Below are 15,955 nucleotides of genomic sequence, written 5' to 3' on the forward strand. Positions count from 1 at the left end.
ACTGAAACTGGAATCGGAATCATTAGAATTCAAACGATGCCAAACTCTTTATATAATTGAAATAAAAGGTCCAGAACAAACTAGTTGGTGAACTTTTAAACTAACAAAGCTTCTTTTTTTTTTATTTCCACTCACTTTATAATCTTCTGTCACTGAATTCCTGTTTAAGGTTTTAGTGTGTGTGATAATCCAGTGACAATGACACCAGGTTTAGTTTGACTCACACACACACACATGCATTGTTGCATACTTGCAGACATTGTGCAGCAGAATGAAAGTGGAGATCGGCGCGGCGGCCCCGAGGCCTGTTTAGCCACTAAAACTGCCAAGGTTGTGTCACGGTCAAATGACTACCAAAAGTTGATTGACCTTATGACATTTTATGAGGCGCTTAACCGTTTAGCATCAGTAGCATCAATTTGCGCTCATTCACATCATGAGGGTCCTGAAGCCTTCAGTTACGAGTGGCATCCCCTGCAGCTCTTTGATCAGCTGAGCGCAACGGCACATAATTGAAATATGCAGATCGTTTTTCTTTCTTAAAGACGTTGTCCCCTCGCTGAAAGCTGTGTGCTCTAAAAAGGCCATGCCCCAACACTGGGCCGTCGGAAAAAATCATTTATGGTTGGTTTTCCAGCTGAACTGTCATGGCTAAAAAGGAAATGAAGAGGTTGGGAGGAGGGATATGGGGAGTGGAGGGGACGTTTGGGTGGGTGGGTGGGTGGGGTGGGGTGTGGGGGTGTTTCAAGAGGGCTACGGGAGGGAGAGGGGGGTCTTCCCTTTTGATCTTTTTAGGGCAGCAAAGAGGGAGGGGGGCTCCGCCTGAGCTGGCAAACACATTTAGCTGGTAATTGTTCAGATCAGACTGACAATCAGTCTTGGAAATGCACGGACAAACAAAAGTTTACAGCTCCAATTGGAAAAGTCAACAGGTCTCGCATAAGGCCCGTACATAAACAATGAAACTGTCGAGCTGGAGCTTCACTTTGATCAGTTGTTTGCGTTTCAATTATCCAGCCTGCTTCGACTGCTGGCTTTGTTAACACTGCTGAATGGGGGCTTGGATTTAATGGGCTGCCTGTCATTTTTGATAGAGAATCCATCCACCTTACTGCCCCCTGCTCCCAGTACATGTGAACATCCAAGTGTTTGGCCACATTCAGACGGACGTTTGCCCTGAGTTAAAACAATGCAAGGGGGGCTGCTGCCCCAGTGCTCCGTGCCGTTTCATGTACCAGTGTCAAACTCAAATATAATCTGGGAAGAACAGTGGAAGGAACATGCATCCCAGCACCGAGCTGGATGATAGACATCAATAGTTACGTGTGTGAGAAAGGTCAACGTAGATATAAACCTATAAGAACCGTAGAGTGTAAGATTGGCTCTGCATGACTGAAGTGCCACTTGGCTGAAATGTGTGTGATAGTTTAAAATGAGCTCAGTATCAAAGGCTCTGTGTGATATAATATAAAATAAAACATCTCGTCCCCGCGTCGATGTGGATGTGTTTTGTTGAAGTGTCCCCTGTATGTCTGCGTTGTTGTTGGTGATGGTGGTGGTTCATGCGGGTGAGTCCAGTAACTAATTTCCCTTTGGGGACAATAAAGAATCTTATCTTTATTCAGGGTTTTAGAAATAGTGAGGTCAGGACACAAGGACACATGTCCAAAAGCCTGAGAGTTTTATCTCTCCGCATCACTGCATTCCACTCTGCTGACAGACTACATTTCTGTTGAAAAAGAAGAAGAATGGCTTTTCTTTTCTTTTTTAGATTTTAATGTTTTTTTTGCTTGAAATAAAGACCACATATAATTTGTATGAACTCCCCTGTAGGTTGTTAAAACCAGCAAAGTCTATGAGAGAACCAAAGGAAATGTGGGATAACTACACTTAGTGACTCTTAATATATAAACACTTTATATATTGTAATATATAATGGTTTGCTATAAACAGTTAATTTTAGGAATTGAACGTCACTTTTTGTGGTTTGAATTCTTCTCATGAAATTACTTTTTAGGCTTAATAAATTCAAATCATGCATCGAAAAATAAACCAGGTTAGTCAGATTGAATCATTCTGATCTATAGATTTACTTTGACAAGTTGTATCTTTATACTTGTACACCTTCACACTCTTTCCAAATGCTGATCAAGTGGTAGATAATATTTCTGGGATAACCTTCAGGTAACTCTTATGTGTCCCCCCCCGTGCCCCCCTCCATTCTTTTCTCCTGGTCTGCACCACATGGAGGTCGGGTCAGCAGCGCTTCAGAGCAAATACAAGTGGCTGGAGGTTGTAAGTGCTTTTTGATGGGGGGCAGCTTCTGTGTCGGCTTGTGGCATTCTGGGCTGCTTAGGGAGGCAGGGTCGCGTTCTCTGGTCACCCCTGCTATTCTACAGCCTCCACGGGGGGGGTGGAGGCAGGGGTTAAATTGCTCCCTAAGCAAATGAAGATGGTCGCTCTGTTTGTTTATCTTGGGTTAAGGACGATGGCTGTGGCTCAATAAAATGGATGAAAGTGATGTTACCCCCGTTCTCCTGCACCGGAATTGCTCCACATTTGCATGGCAGCATTGGCGACACAGAAGGTGTGACTTTTCCCACAAGCCAGTTCTTCTCCGGGGTTCACTCTGCAGACACTAGAGGCAGTGGTGGGGGCTGTAATGGAGAGGGCAAAAACTCATTCATTCACAAGTCTACTAGTGTTCCAGACGGTCTGCAAAATCCTGCATCTGAGAAACAAATGGCAGAAACTCAAATCAATCAAAAAAAAAAAAGTTTTTTTCTGTTGCTGTCAGGTTTTATCACTGAGTTATCACAAAGCACCAACTTTAATTGATTGATCTGGTGTCTGTGAGCTGCTGCTGGAAGTCCTCCGGGACAAATCCCTCTTTTAATCCAATGTGGAAGGACTTAAGCAGATTAATGTCAAGTAGTTGTCAAGAGCATTTAATTCAGAGCTGTAGGTTAGACAACCTTTCAGAGGTCAGGATTAATTAGTGAAAGAACTCCATTTTTCACTCTTTCCAGGGTGTCCACATAGAAAACGTGTCAGCAGCATTTCTCTGGTTTGATCTCATTTTATCATGTCTACACAGGCCACATAACAACAGCTCATGCTTTTACTCTCACTATGCACCTGTTAACACGACCCAAAGCATAAAACCACCCCCCCCCCCAAAAAAAAATCTGTTCACATCAGGGTTGATTCTATCTGTTCAGATTCAAAATTGATTCCCATATTTCAGACATTACATTATTTATGCTCAGTACCTACCCCACGTACTCCTCCTTTGGCCTGAGCAGTGTAAGCAATGGAGAGCAAAAAGGAAAAGTAATTCAACCTGCTCTGTCTTCTGTGCATCCAGACACATTTCAGATTTCCTAACCTCAGGAAAGAAGAGGCTCGATAAGACGCAGGATTTACAGACACTTTCATCATCACTAAATAGTTGATAAAAACGAATGAAATTGTCAAAGTTTTTACAGACACGAGTCGCTTTACATAAGAACACAGAACAAAACACAAACATATACACCTTTGTTATGTGGGTTTGCATACAATAAGTGAACTTTTAAAACAACAGTGCTTGACACATAGTCACATGCACATTAAAAGCTAATTTGAAATTTGAGGAAATTTAAGGTGGATAATTGATTTCAAAATGTCAATCATGCATTGAGCTGCCAATAGAGTCTGAGCTACTGCCCAGTACTTAAATGAGTAATACTTCACCTCTGATCATCTATATAACAGCACTATATAACCTATACCAACATCTGGAATATGTATCGTAATAATATTGTATGCATGACATATAATATTTGGGATCTGAATGTTCCCAAAACATAGTTTATGTACAACTTAATACTGTTCCTGAATGTTTCCTGCATGATACACATTCACATTATTTCTTCTCTTTTTAACCATGATGAGACACCATTCAGAGAGACACTTCTGCTGTTAGGTCCATCAACACAGACAACAGCCAGAGCTTTAATTAGTGCTAGGCTATCGAATCACATTTTTACACCAAAAATTAGGAGTCAAGTAAAAAAAAAAATCACAACAACATGCATTTGACTCCTCTTACAGCACGAGTCTTCGAGGACATGAAGCCATGTCAGCACATGAACATGAGAAGAAGAACGATGAGCTGTTAGCTGCCGTGGAGACTGGTAAAATGGATCTACTTGTGTATCATTCCCAGCTTGTGTATCGCAGCCTCAGTGTGAGTGATTGCGTGTTTTTGAAGTTTATTTGGGGGCTGCAGCTCACTCTTTTCAACCTCTGTGTAGCCACTGCATTTCTCAATAAATGTGCAGGATCACCTGCTTGTTGAGTTTACCCCAATTCCCAACCAAAAAATACCTGTGACTACTGCACAGTCAATGTTGAATGAACCCTTTTCACAAAAGCCAGATGTTGGTGGATCTTTACAGGTTTTTTTTGACCAGTTGAAATTTGGTCTCTAGAGAGGAGAGAGTGGTCTCTAGAGAGGAGCACCCCAACACACTGTAACCTGGCAATGATACGTCGACTTTGCCTCAGGAGATCCTAACGGAGGCTAATGCCCTGACAACGCAGCCACCAGGATCACTGGTGCTGATCTCTAGCAGCATGTTTTGTAGGACAGCAAATATTTGTACTTGGATATCCAGAAGCTATTTGCGGCTAATAACCGCAGACATCAAGAATGTGCGCACAGACAAATTTGTGTGAAGTTTCTGGGCTTCAGCTCCTCAGAACTCCAGCAACAAATGTTCTCTTGAAGGAGCTTTATGGCCGACTTTCAGTCAGCAGAGCTGGAACTATTTGCTCTCCTGCTGGCAAACAAACACACAAACCAACACAGAGAAACTGACCCACTCGTACACAAGTCACACACACGCAAACACACACATGGACAGAGGCTTTTCTCAACAGAACTGGCATTTCTCTTCTCGGGTGGCTGTTAGTTAAAAGTCCAAGTATTGTGATGTAATCTGATCAAACTCATTATGGTGCATGGCAAGTAATACAGTGATCTAATTCTCTTTCACACAAACATACCTACAAAAACACACACACACACACACACACCCAGTGCATGTTGGGATTGTCCAATCAAATGAAACGCCGGGGTGCTAAAAGGCGGGAGATGAAAGAATAACAGTGGAGATACTGAGAGTTACAGAACCTGAAGGAAGCTAAAGCCTAAAAACAAACAGAGTGGTATCATCACCACAACAGCACAGCGCTCTGACACTGACATGCTGCTATCTGCTAAAAAGGAAGGAGGGGTGGGGGGGTTGGGGGGGATCTTCATGACTTCAAATGACCTTGTTATCCCTGTTGGGATCTGTCTAAGAATACCCTCCCTGTTAGCTTTCCCTGGTCAGGTTTCATGTGGGGAGAAACCACAGCAGCCACAGCGTTTCCTCTTGCTCCAGTCAGGAGCTGCTGGTGTAAGAAGGTTAAAACCAACACCAGACAAGAAGAAAGTTTAGTTCTCAACAAAACTCCAAGAAAAAAAAGAGAAAAAAAAAGGATAAAAGTAATAAAAGTTTCATCGATAATGTCTTGGACAGACGAGGAACACATTGGGTTGTGGTATCGGTAAAGTGAGTCAGTTTCAGGCTTGAATTTGTGCCTGGTTTGGAGGTCTTTGCACAGTTGTTTTGGTTGTGGATGTGTCAGACATGAGCAACACCTGCTCCATCCTCAGGAAAAAGACAACAAGTTAGTGCCTGTTTCCACCTGGAGCCAGCTGGCTACGGAGCTCCACACTCTTTCACTACAGGCATTGTAATGAAATGTTCACAGACAAAATGCTTTATTTCTTTTATCCTACCGAGAGCTAAGTGGCTACATGAACACAGCCATGTTTATCTCTGTATCAGAACTGCTCTCCATCCACGCCAACACACCTGAGACCAGTCATGTTGACAGGAGTAGCTAGGCTACTACAGGTGTATCAGGAAGCAGATTGTCAACTTGTTGCAGGAATTATGAACAAGAAAAAACAGTTATAGTACAAAAACAACAAGGTCAGTAGGCTAACACTTGTAAATCATTATCTGGGTCATATTCACCATGGAAGGTTGAGGCTGATGGGACTCAATCAGGGGCCGATGTGTCATAGTTTTCAAAGGTCTCAGTTTCTGTCCGTTGAAAACACAACCCAACCTGAGTTTTCCAATTATATCAGGTCAAAAGAGTTTCTCTTCTAGGAGCTTGAAATGTCTTTAAAGTAGAAAAAGAGATATATTTACAAACTAAAATCTAGCTACTAGCATATTGCATGAGTTAATATTGTACAAAAACCAATGAAAGACATTGAACACTTTTACAAGTGTGTTCAGTATCAGCATTATGGGACTTGATAAGTATATAACAATATCACTGACAATGTTTTGTTTGTTTCTTTCAAATACACATTCATCAACATGCAAATGTATGTATTTGAACATAATTTAAGGGATGGCATGTGTAGGGATTCATCGATAAGACTCTTGGTGAATTTGATGAGGTTTCAGGGGTGTTCAGTTGAGCATTAGGTCGATCTCACCCAAGGTCTTGCACACTGTTCCAGATTAATGAGAACTAAATTAAATTCTGCTCACGTCCATTGTATCTACTAATATCACTAGAAGGAAGAGAGAACACATGCTGTAAGTGGAGCCAACCTTTAATTACATTTCCCAAGTGAACAAGCACAGAGAAAGCGTTCGACCCCGGCTTCTAAATCTAATTGGAGGAAGAACATGTACGAACTTCCAGTTCTAACCGCAGTTTCTGCTGGTGGGTCATTATGGGTCTGTTCAGCTCCTGTTTCCAGTGCTCCACTTGTTGCTGGTTGGCTGGGTCCACTTCAGGTTCAGCTGCAATATTTACAGGCTGAGAACCAATGTTCTGTAAATAATACTACCATACACAGCTAGTGCCACTGTCCTCTATTGCAGCTTCTGCCTCTCTGATTGGGTCTGATCATCCTTGGTGACCACCATGGTAACCAATTACTTAATGTTCCTGATCTCGTTGTCTCTGCTGCAGCTGTTGTTCGGTCAAATTCTGCATTTTTAACACTACAGCTGTGCTAACTGTTGCTCTCTTGTAGTATTCGCAACATATCATCTGCAGAGAAGACAATCTGAACGGCTCATCTGGATGGAGATTGTCTGGAGAACAGCTAGCTTGGCTCTGACTCAACAGATGACATGTTGTATCTCATTTCTTACACAAACCAGCATCTGACAGGCTGAAGTTTTTGAGGGGATCTAAACTGAAACTATGTCTTGTCCAACAATGGCTGATGCTCTGAGAGGAATTATGCAAGTCTGGTCGCTTTTTTTTTTTTTTACTATTTTGCTAACCCTCCTCCCTCCCTGGCCATGTGCACTTGTTTTCAACAAAGCTGGCAAGAAGGCAAACCATGGAACGGTTGATAATATGTTATATATCATATAAGCTCTACTTATATGATATATAATATTAGTTTTACATGTGTATATTTGTGTTGTCTCATCTGTCATAAAGAAGAGATTAGGCTACAGATTGTCATTGTGTCGCGATGCCACTGAGACAAGAGCTGATCAGCACCGTTACAAGGTTGGTTTTCGGCCAAGAGATGCTAGGTGGAAGGTAACAAGTCATTTAATCATCACAACTATTTTGAAGCTGTGGGTAAAAATCTTGCATAGTTCCTCTTTAAGTTGCCAGATTTAGTACAGAGACCAAAACTTGAGAAAACAACCATATGAGGCAGGTTGCACTACATGTTAGTGCTGAGTGGATGAATATTGTTTGTTAAGAAATTATTTTGTAACCAGTAAGTTTTTTTTTTTTTTTTTTCCAGTTTTGCTTTCTGAATGTCCCTCAAACACTTTTTCACCTGTTCAGGAAAAGCCAGACCAGTAAATGCAAAGGTGTAAGGTGTAACAGTGCACAGACTATTCATTTGGAAAACAAATAAATTGAACACATTATTAAACTTGTGTTAAATGCACGGAGATCGTTCAGATGAGACTGCTGTGTTGTGTTGAAACATTTTGAACATACTGTTAGTAGGCTAATGTGTATTTTCTCAAATATTATCCATCTGAACACATGATTAGTGAACTGTTTGCACAAATGAGTGTCTTACTTTGGGCCGGGCACAGTCGCTATCAGACTAGCTCTAAGCTAAAATGTATTTACACACAGCTGAGTGTGTGTGTGCACAGAGGCTGGTCAGCTTGTGTGAGTCTTTTCAGGTCTTTCACAGATGGATCCAAAAACAAGCGTGTACCAAACAAGAGTTTAATATCAGTATTCTAATGTACATTTATTACACATTTTAAATAAATATTCCATCCTTAAAATTATTTTACACATCCTCAAATAAAAATATATTTATATATGTATAAAAACAGACATTCAGGGAACAACAAGAACACAAGTGGATAGGGAGGGAGGGGATGGGGGGGGGTAGTGGGTGTGTTGAGGGGAGGGAGGGGGGTTTCTTACACTTCAATGCATTTTGTACACGTCAACATTACAGTCAGAACAGGAAACCTGTGATTATCAAATGTAGCTGCCACAATGTTCCGTCGCACACCGTTTAAAGCTCAGTTTGCTTCAGCCGTGTGAGAGAGAGAGAGAGAGAGAAGGAGCCGTGGCGTCGTCACCCAGCGCTTCTGCAACGTTCACTGACCCCCGGCGCTCCCCAACGCAGTGTGTGACAGTTTGTGTCTCTGAACGCAGCGTTCCCTGGCAGTGCGGTTAATCAGGGCCCTTCAAGTCTCCTTGAGCAGCAGGCGAGAGTCCAAAAAATAGACTCCACTGGTCAAAATGACATAAAAAAAACACAACACAACGCACTCTACTAAGATATCCCCGATAAGTCAGACAATGAGTTATGTGCATCTAAAACAAACTTTACCTTTTTTTTTTCTTCTTTTTTTTTATAACACAGATCAGTACTAAAAGTCTGGAGTACAAAAATAGATATCTCACTTTTTTTTGTCTATGTACAGTTTTTTTTTTACTTTGAGAAAAATAGAAAACAAACTACATATTAAGATATAGTAATGCTCAGTATAAAAAAAGTCTCTAGAGGTTTTTTGTGGAGAGTAGAGGAGTGTTTGGGCTGCTGTTGAGTCAGTCTGTCAGTTCCTCCTCTTTCTCTTTCTGTGTTTTCTCTTGTCCTCCTCCTCCTCCTCCTCCTCAGCGCTCTGACGAGTACCGTGTGCGTTTAGTCCTTTGACTGAAGGGGTAGTGGATGAAGTCAAAAGGCCGGTGGTGGCTGGAGTGGGCGGGCTGCTGTCCCTTCGGCAACCTCTTCATGAAATGCACCTCGCGCTGGTGCTGGCGCGTGCGCGAGCCTTTCCGCGGCCGCCCACGCCGGGTGAAGGCCATGTACCAGCTCTCGTAGCGGGCGTTCCTCAGCGCCGTGTAGTTGTTCTCTAGGACGATCTCGGTGAAGATGCAGTCACGGCCCTGTCCGTTTTTCTGTAGAAAACACAGAGAGAGAGAGAAAAAACAGTTAGTGGGAATGTTGGGAGAATGAAGATTTACAGATGGGAAATATCAGATGTATAAAGGCTTCCCTATGCAGCCTGTCCCCTGCACACACACACACACACACACACACACACAGCCCTCCCCACATACATGCAGCATATGCTACAGTCATTACAGATCAGAGAGAGGGGGATGACAGTAAGCGATGACTCTTCTCCCCCTTCAGCAAACATCCAGCAGCCCTCGTGGGTCAGTAGCTGCAGGACAGATCCTCCAGCCATAAAGCCTTAATCAACCCCCGAGGGTCACTTTCACTCCTGCTTTGATTTCCTGTTGCAGTTGCACTTAAATGAAACCGAGCAGGTCTGATTGAAATTAACAATAATCAAAAGATCCCTAAATATTATATCTCTGTATCCACGAGGTCTGCTGAGATCAGACTGTTGACTTTAGACGACAGAGCAGCGCAGGGAAGAGACGGTAAATAACAAGGTGGATGAAGTGTGACCTCCAGTTGCTGATATTATCAAGTAAAAAAAAAAGAAAGAAAGAAAAGAAAAAAAGGTTTCAATCACTGATGAAAAGTACAGTAAGGTCAGCTGAAACAGCAGCGACTGGAGCTGACTCTCAGTGCTAGCCTACTGTAACACACTCCCACCTTTTTGGACAAAATAGTGTGTTAAAAATAGTCATGACCCACCCAAGTGCACACATATACATCCAAGAAGACACACTTTGTGTTCATTCTCTCTATGCAACACACACACACACACACACACACTGGGCCATGGAGCAGGCTGGAGCTGGGCCGGTAGCTCAAGGCAGATGGTGTACGAGGCAGGGTGCTGGGTGGGTGGAGTGGAGTGTGTGTGTGTGTGTGTATGTGTCTGTTTGGTGCATGTGTGTGCAGGGGATGGGGGGTGTAGCAGCTCTTTTTATTAGCAGTCATAGAGAGAGAGGGGGGGGGGGGGGGCGGGGGGCACTGACATTGATACACACACCTACAGCCATATAACACCTATATACATATATTCTCTGCTGTAAAACGCGTGTTTTACCACACACACACACACACCTCTGAGGTTAAACCAGTGCAAAGTATTAAAGGATAATATAAAGTATAATAGATTCATAAAGTGGAAAACAGGCATTGCAGATTAGAATTATTCTTTTCTTATTCGTTATTTATTCTTCTTATTGTCTACAAATGCTGTGATCAAACCAATGAGCTTGGAGCCCATTGGTCCCCACACTGATGACATAAATCTTCTTATTTTAATAAAAGGCTGCATCATTTCTAAAACCGCTGTGGTTTTGACAAATGTTACACAGACAGGGGGGAATTATGGATTTGTTGTGGGACTGTCTGTAAATCAGGGTTTGAATACACTTCTTAATATGACTGATGACAGTGTAAAAATGTATAATATCACCAACCTTAATGTCTATACCTTGGGTTATTCCTGGAACTATTCTAACTGAGGAATCATGTATCCCTGTGCTGTGCAGCCATGTGCAGCCGTGCACAGCCTCTCATCCTCCTCTGATTCATATGGTCACAGAGAAAATAGTCCCAGCTATTTCAATACCATAGATTTACTGTGAGTCTGACCTTCTGCAACAAAAACTGGCTGCAAATCATTCTACGACACTATGTATTATACAAATAGCCCCGGCTACAGTGAGTGAGGCCTTGTGGAACTTTTCTCCTCACCTTGCCGATGAGCTTCCCCCTCTTGTTCATGCAGATGTAGAAGCCCGTCTCGGCCCCCTTGATTCGCACCCGGCTCCCGAACGTGTCCGTCTCCACGATGAGTTTGGCTAAAGAAAATAAACAGAGATACTTTTGTCAGACGCCGCAGCTGAGAACAGGATGCAGGAGACGACTCTTTCACTGTTTTCTTCAAACATTAAAACCCAAATGGATGACTTAACAGTGCACACATGGACATAAAAGCATCAACAACACACGCATATGCTTGAGTGTGATTTCAAGCATGCATACTCTCTCTCTCTGACTCCCTCTCTCTCTCTCTCTCTCTCTCTCTCACACACACACACACACACACGCTCTTAAACCTGTGGGACCAGTCCTGGGGATTCATGCTCTCTGAAATTCCTGCAAAATGATAAAACCACGTGTCTCTTGATTCTTTGAAAGCTAAAGAGGCGATCCTGGCAGGCTCATCAAGAATTCCTTTTCAAATAAATCTGCATTGACCTCACACATAAAGCTCCACATTCATCTCCGTAGTACGCACAAGAACCGGTAAAAAACACAGGGAACACGCTTTATGGAGCTTTGTGCATTTTTAAACATCATTTCCAAACAGATAAAAACAAGAGGAAGGTGAGTTTAATTGTTTCTGAGCTGAGTGCTGAGTGACAGACGGTAGCTGAAGCTCATCTCCACCGTGTTTTCTACTGCACTGATTTGTTTTTACATCCTCACATTGATACTGATTCACAACATTAAAAGCCAATAGCAGATGACGCTCTATAAATTCCATTTAAATCTACACTGTCTTGTAAAAAAACAAGGCTCCATGGTGATGGCCTCTGCAGGGTTAGAGGGGTCACTGGTGATGGCCGGGACCTTCTCCACCCACTGGAACCACCACACCACCTACAGCAGTCTGAGGCTCTCTCTCATTTCATACAAAATGACTTCAGTTTAATAGCTTGCACACGTGCAGACAATTACATCCTGCAACAACCACACTGTAGCTCCCTGCAAGACAACACACACACACACACACACACACACACACACACACACAAACGCACGGTATCTATCTACACAGCTTTTCAGTCCAGGTTCAGTTCAGCCTAAAACGCAGCAAAGCCTCGCAGACGCACGAGTAGCTGTTAACCTGGACGAGGCCTGTTAGGTTGTGAGGCTGGTTGGAGGGGTGGGGGGGTGAGGTCGGGTGGGGGGGAATTAGGAGCTATACAGGAAATGTTCGGGAGGCTGAAGTTAAGATGACTTGTATAATGGCTCTTCCAGACCGGCCGGGATCTCTGGAGGATCACCTCCAACACCATCTACAGTCCGCCCGGAGACTCGAGCCTCTCCTCCAGCTACAGACCGCAGGTCAGCTGCTCGGTGAGGAGGGAGAAACCCCCTCAACAACACCTTTATCATCTCGAACCGCAGACACCAGCTTCAATGCTGTGCACATCTCCAGGAATGAATCAGGCCTCATTCAATACATTTTAAATGCTAATCTGTATTAGAAATAGCCCACCGTCTCTAAGAAATAAAAACACTAAAAATAAACAACTTTTATTTCTATAGATTCTTTTTTGCTTTTTAAATTCCTCAGGTTGAGACATTTTACAGATTTAAGACGTAACATTTTGGCCTTGAGCCATTTTAGTACAAAAAATTCAGTCACAAAGCAAAAAAGAAATTTAGATTTAGAAATTAAATTAATCCTGGAAAATGGATAGAAACAATAATAAGAGACTTTCTTTTAATGAAAATCACTGGGAGGAATAATGCAATAATGGATAGGCCTGTGTGATTTTTTAAAATAATAATATGGCGGAATTGAAAGCAGCTCGCGGGGACGTGGAGGTGTAGAGTAGAGGAACATATGGTGAAATAAACTCCTCTCTGCTCTGCATGGGAAATATGTGACATGTAAAAGCTCCGAGAATGAATCAAAGTGAGAGGAGCTCGGCGGCTTTCAGAGGAGGAGAGGCTGGCTGTCTTACCGTGCACATCTCCATCGTCGGCCATGGCGTTGATCTTCTTGTTGGGCAGGACCTGAACGTGCTTGCCGCTGGTCCGGCTGTACAGCTGGTAGATCCGGATCAACCTGCGGCTCACACGGTCCGTGACTTTGCTCTGCTCGCTTACATGCTGCGTGAAATTAGGCGGGGACTGATTGGTTACCTGTCAGAAATTAGATGTCATCATCATCAGTATGTGTACATTTTTCTTTTTTCTTTCTTTCTTTTTTTAGTTGAGTTGAGTTGAGTTTTATTCATTGACTGACATTAAAGTTGAGACACAGACAGAAGCCAACTGTGCGTCCTCAGGTTTCTGTAGGAAATGACTGAGGCAGCTAAACACAGAGGGGAGAGCGGGTTCTCTAACGCAATAACAGCTTGTTGTTGTGTTTTCCCGGGTGACAAGTGTAAGAGGATCCAGGAGGAGCTGCGGCCAAATGAAATGAACAGCTTCCAGAGAGACGCGCCGTGTGATTACAGGTTTGCGCGGATCAGGAGAATGTGCGCAGAGTTTTAACCAACACTATATATGAGACTGAGAGCAGAGAGAGAAACCCTGAGCTCTCCAAACTCTTCCATTTCTCTTTCTCCCCGCCGCGCGCTCCGCCGTGATGGAATGACCGCCGCTGACGGAAAACGCTGGCCCTCGGCTTCTCTGAACCCCATGACATTATTCACAAGACTCGCAAGCATTTCCCCCTGCCCCGATGCCCCGTCTGTGCCCGCGCGTCCTGTGCCAGGGCCGGTATGTTCATCAGCAACCTGCCAGCAGGACGTGCGCCCCCGCTGCCCGGCGCACCGTGGGAGCCATCCCATATTGTTGTATCACATAATGTTATGATGATCCCTCACCTTTCCTGTTATTGGCCTGTGCATCACGCGCTTTCACTGCCATATGTTTTACTTATTTTTTATTTTTTATAATAGCCTAGCTGATTTTTTATTCTGTCACCCAAAAGAAGCAATGCAAAAAATATTAATATGCAAGAATAACGGAAAGTAGATACATACCTGAGTGTAGTAGCAGAATGCAAATAAGTGTAGAAACCTGCAAAAGAAGGAGAATAGCATAAAGTTAGTTGGGAGCTGGGTCAAGGAGCGTTAAGAGAGTGGGAGTGAAGGTGGAGGAGAACTCACAGATAGCTCAGTCTGGATGGGATGGCTCGCATGTTGGATGGAGGTGAAAAGCTCTTCCAATAAATTCTGACCGGAGCTGCAAAGTCCAGCTGATCTCGTGATTAAAAAAATAAAAAATAAAAAATCGAGTCCAGAGATTTCAGCGAAATCCACAAAAAAAAATTAAAATAAATAAGGTCAGAGGTGCTGAGAGAGCGGCTCACACGCGCACCGCGGAGACATTCTTCACCGCACCGATGTCCATCACGGGCAAAAAAAAGCTCCTGCTCCGCTGAAATAGCAGTAATGAGAATGAAGCATCAACATGCAGAGCGGCTCCTGGTAGAAGGTTCACACACCGGCTCTAAGTGCAACTTGCAGAAGCTGAGCTGTGCGTTGAAGTTTGGAGAAAAGCGCTGCAGGATAAAGTCTTCTTTATATTATATTTCACAAACAAGTTTCTCCCGGGGGGCTGTCAGACTTGTCCCCTGCTTTTTTTTTTCCTTCTTCTTCTTCTTTTTTTTTTTTTTGTAAAATCCCCGTGCTCCTGTGCGGCCCTCAGCTCAGGTGTGTGTGCTCCAGCAGGCTCCGGGTTGCTCAGTGTTGTCTGCTGCTGCTGCTCCGCTCGGCTGCTGCAGGACTGTCTGCTCTCTCTGCTCCCATCACACACACACACTCACCGCTCCCCGTGTCAAAGCCTCTTCGCTCGGCGCTCACACACACCCCCGGTTAAAATGGCAGGCTGATCTGCTAAGAACAAGCCCCCTTTTTCTGCAGAACAAAAGCGGACACCCCCTCCTCGCCCCCCCCCCCCCTCTCCTCTCTCTCTCTCTCTCCCTCTCTCTCTCTCCCACCTCCACCCCCTCCTTGATTTAAAACATCTCTTTACCTGAGGAGCGCTCCACACTTCTTGGTATAGGAGGGAAGGAGGGAGGGGGGGGGCGAGGAGGAGCCATGCGCTGGCCCGAGCGCGCTGCCACCACATTGTGCAAAAAAAAAAAAAAATTAAAAGTAGAAAAATGACCGCCTCCCATCTGAGTGCATCATCTGCTGTTAACAGTAACCTGATGACCCCCCCACCACACACACACCACCTCATCCCTCCTTCCTCTGCTTCTCCATCTCACATTAACACACTTTTTTCCAGTTTCTTTTTTTTTGCTGAAGCTCGAGCTGCTCTGCTGCTTTTTTGTGTATTGACAGAGCAAAGTGTGAGACATTAAAAGGATTACAGGCGATTAGCGTTTCTTAAAGCACCCCCCCCCCCCCCCCCATCACTCCCTTAATTTGATACAGAGCGGCCTCCTCGCCTCGAAAGCCGCAGCAGAAACAAACAGAGCTTTTACAGACGCGTTTATCCGAGGTGATGCGTGAAATAGTGAGAAGAGAGGGAAGACGACGAAACATCGATTCATTAACAGAGCAGTCGAGCACTCAACGGCCCCGTTGTGTTTTTGATATAAGAGATTAATTAGCTGCAAACCGCGCCCTATCAGGACAGATCGACTTGTACTGATTGATCTGACCATTAATTAGTCCACTGGGTATCGGCCACGACAACAAGGACACAGAAACTCAGCGGTCTGATTAATAAACACAAGGTGTTTAGTGAAGGTGA

General features: G+C 43.8%; 1 protein-coding gene across 2 annotated transcripts; it reads right to left on the reverse strand.

Moving 5' to 3' along the window:
• Positions 1 to 8,266: 8,266 nt before the first annotated feature.
• Positions 8,267 to 14,980, reverse strand: fgf8a (fibroblast growth factor 8a). 2 transcript variants are annotated; one of them, XM_085800945.1, is made up of 5 exons: positions 14,359 to 14,980; positions 14,233 to 14,269; positions 13,204 to 13,384; positions 11,198 to 11,304; positions 8,267 to 9,471 (listed from the first exon to the last, which is right to left on the reverse strand). In XM_085800945.1, exons 1-5 carry the CDS (start codon positions 14,388 to 14,390, stop codon positions 9,187 to 9,189), a joined length of 642 nt encoding a protein of 213 aa, XP_085657071.1. In that variant the 5' UTR covers positions 14,391 to 14,980; the 3' UTR covers positions 8,267 to 9,186. The 2 variants fall into 2 exon arrangements, with proteins under 2 accessions (XP_085657071.1, XP_085657072.1); XM_085800946.1 differs by having other exon boundaries at positions 8,962 to 9,471; positions 13,204 to 13,351; positions 14,359 to 14,601.
• Positions 14,981 to 15,955: the final 975 nt, after the last annotated feature.

The sequence above is a fragment of the Trachurus japonicus genome, chromosome 15 (genome assembly GCF_045865225.1).
Source record: "Trachurus japonicus isolate A0001 chromosome 15, Traja_1.0".
Classification (NCBI taxonomy): domain Eukaryota; kingdom Metazoa; phylum Chordata; class Actinopteri; order Carangiformes; family Carangidae; genus Trachurus; species Trachurus japonicus.

What these genes read in the sequence shown, in the direction of transcription:
- fgf8a (XM_085800945.1), bottom strand. Translation starts at nt 14,390, where the DNA reads ATGCGAGCCATCCCATCCAGACTGAGCTATCT. An exon ending in CATTCTGCTACTACACTCAG is followed by an intron (nt 13,385 to 14,232) that starts GTATGTATCTAC and finishes AATTTCTGACAG; the next exon opens with GTAACCAATCAGTCCCCGCC. An exon ending in CGACGATGGAGATGTGCACG is followed by an intron (nt 11,305 to 13,203) that starts GTAAGACAGCCA and finishes TATTTTCTTTAG; the next exon opens with CCAAACTCATCGTGGAGACG.